This window comes from Microtus ochrogaster, unplaced genomic scaffold (genome assembly GCF_000317375.1).
Source record: "Microtus ochrogaster isolate Prairie Vole_2 unplaced genomic scaffold, MicOch1.0 UNK47, whole genome shotgun sequence".
NCBI classification, from domain to species: domain Eukaryota; kingdom Metazoa; phylum Chordata; class Mammalia; order Rodentia; family Cricetidae; genus Microtus; species Microtus ochrogaster.
In genome coordinates, this window is record NW_004949145.1 from 1,057,679 (window position 1) to 1,060,724 (window position 3,046).

At 46.4% G+C, this 3,046-nt stretch overlaps 1 protein-coding gene across 1 annotated transcript in view; it reads right to left on the reverse strand.

The window, feature by feature from the left end:
• The window catches only part of Znf667 (zinc finger protein 667), a 21,081-nt gene that overhangs the window by 13,409 nt on the left and 4,626 nt on the right, over nt 1–3,046 (reverse strand). Inside the window, exons 2-3 of the mRNA XM_005369288.2 lie at nt 2,873–2,954; nt 235–361 (exon numbers count right to left, since the gene is read on the reverse strand). Coding sequence (XP_005369345.1) covers nt 235–361; nt 2,873–2,905 — 160 coding nt within the window. The 5' untranslated portion in view covers nt 2,906–2,954. The remainder of the gene's footprint in view (nt 1–234; nt 362–2,872; nt 2,955–3,046) is intronic.

A 3,046-nucleotide genomic window follows, 5' to 3' on the forward strand; every position in this document is an offset into this window, starting at 1 on the left:
TCTAAAGTCCTAAAATTGACCATGGTAACTGATGTCTAATTCTGTGATTCCAGTAAAAATCAACCAACTGTATAATTTAGATGGAGACCTAGGCAGACACACACACAGTCATTAAAAAGAGATGTATACAACTTAAGTGGCTTCCCTTTTCCTGAGCAGACCGACTGACACATGCCCTTCAAAGGTAGGTTATGGGTTACTGAAAGGGTGAGAGAAGGGAACATGATACCTTACCAAGAGAGACCAGATTCTGATAGTTCTCCAACATGACATCTTCATACAAATCTTTCTGAGTGGGACTCAGCCATTCCCATTCCTCCCGTGAGAAGTAGATGGCTATGTCCCCAAACGTCACCGATGCCTGAAATGAATAAAGTTATGTCTGTTCAACCATGAGCTTCAAAAATTCCTTCTGCAAAAGATAAGATCTCCTGAGTAAATTGAGACCATAGGGACCATGGTAGAAGGTAGAAGGGGAGGGTAAAAGAAGGGAGGGGAGTGGAGAAAAACATATAGTTCAATAAAAACAATAAAAAAATTAGAACAAAAGAGTTCCCTCTGCGTGGTAGAGAAAATAGCAAATACGTGAGACACATCATGACAGGAGCTCTGCGACCAAAGAGGCAGAGGTACGAAATAAATTTAATTATGCTGCAAGAAATCAAAAATCAGAGGACCAGACTGGAGAGATGGCTCAGCAGTTAAGAGAACTGGCTATTCTTCCTGAGTTCAATTCCCAGCAACCACATGGTGGCTCACAACCATCTATAATGAGATCTGGCGCCCTTTCCTCGCCTGCCAGCAAGCAGAATGCTGTATACATATAAATGAATAACTCTTTACAAAAATAATAAATAAAATAACAGAGGAATTTGGTTTTTCTGGTTTTTATAGTTAAGGCATTTTTTTTCTCTAAGTATCTGGTTCACTCGGTATTCACCCTTAGTGGTTGTGAACCATTGCCAAGAGGATCATAGCAATGCTACAAATAAGGAGACAAAGGCCTCGAGAGATGAGGTAAACTATTGCAGTTCACACATTTGCTAAATCAAGGGTGCAATCACATAGTCCGGCTCCTTCAAAATAAACAAACCCAAACACTCTTTAATCAGGTTATCACCGGCTCATGGCAGCAAAGGAAGATGTGCGTGTGTCTGGGGATGTATGCACATGCTCACTTGTGTGTACGCATGTGTGAGGGCGCACATATGCTCATGTACACGGAGAACAGATGCCGGCAACCAGCATCTTCCTCAGCTTCTCTCCACCTTGCTTTTCAAAGCAGGGCCTCTCACTGAACCTGGCGCTCACCAATTCTGACAGTGGTCAGACAGTGAGCCCCCTCTCTCTACCTCCCCAGCTGTGGGATTACAGGTGCACACTGTTCAATCTGGCCTTTATGTGTGTCCTTGGAGAGGCAGGGGGTATGCCATGGTGCAGGTGGGTCTCCGAGGACAACATGGAGGGCAAGTTGGTTCTCTCCATCCACAATGTGGGTCCTGAGAATCAACCTCGGGTGACCCTTACCTGCTGAGCCATCTCGCTGGCCAGCACCTTGTTTTTTAAGTCTGGATCCTGATTGAATGGCAAGCACTTGCTGTCATCCTCCTCAGGTCCGGAAAACCCTTACACAGACTACCTAGGTCTTGCTCTGGGTTGCTTGACTACTGCTCCCATGAAAATAGGGGAGGGGAGGAATGAACAAAATGTAAAAATGAACTGAATTTTGTTAATACAAACATACCCAGAAGAGAATCTAAGCCCCTAATGAAAATATAGTTAGTCAACAATTTGATTTTGGTTCTGGGAAACCAAAGCAGAAAACCCAGCTACTCCGTGTTGTGGCTGAACCCTGACCAAGTCAGAAACGACAGGGAATGTATTTTGATGTATAGTTATTGGGGCAGCGAGAGAGAACAGGCACATGTAACTGAGGGAAATGTGTTTTGTTAGTGTGAGACGGGGCCTCACGTATCCAAGGCTAGCCTGGACTCACTATGTAGCCAAAGATGACTCCATCTTCCTGTCTCTATCCCCTGAGTACTGAGCTACAGGCATGCTCCACCTCACTCTATTTATGGGAGGGGTGCAGGGGATCGAACTCAGGGTCTATGCATCCTAGTCAAGCAATCTGAGCAACATCCCCAGACTAAGGAAATGTGTTTTGTTTGTTAATTTGTTTTTTCGTTTGGTGTTTCAAGACAGGGTTTCTCTGTGAAGCCTTGGCTGTCCTGGAACTCTGTAAACCAGGCTGGCCTTGAACTCACAGAGATCCATGTGACTCTGCCTCTCGAGTGCTGGGGTTAAAGGCATGTGCCACCACTGCCCGGCTGGAAATTATAGAAACTGCCCTTGAGTTGCTGTGACGTTCATCTGGTCATCTCCAGTGGTAAAGCAGGTCAGGCAAAAGACTTGTGCACCCCACTTTCTCGTTTCCAAATTATACTCCTCATTCTTGTACCTTAACCAGGCACACTTCTTCCATGTGAGTATTGGTTTTACAAGGAACAACAACGTGATACAACTGGATTAATCTGGCACATACGCACCTACCCCTTCGGCTGAGTGTCCCACCTGGGTACTCATCCCCAGCCAAAGAAACTACAGAGCTCTCATATTCTTTCTGGGGAGGGCAACGCTGAGTCCTGCAGAGCCCCTGCGGATGCTGAATGGACCGTGAACACAGAGGAAAGGAAATGGGACCCACAGCAGCTTTCTGAGTGCTGGTTACTTCTCAGGTCCCATCTCCATAGAAACAGGAGGACCACCAGGTGCCACATCCATCTCCCACAGGCAGGACATCTCCAGAAAGCAAACAAATGGGCCACATCTTATAGACAGAATGGAGCACATGGGAGGGGTCCCCACTCACCTTGGACTTTGATTTCCCTCGTGCTGCAGGCATCTTTTCCCCTCGACTTCGATGATCCACATTCAGAGGCTGAGGCAGAGTGCTGGCAGAAAAGAGAGAGAGATCACGAAGCTCAACGGCTTTGGAGTGAACCCGAAGTTCCCAGTCCCCAGTCGCCTCTCCATAGGCAAAGGT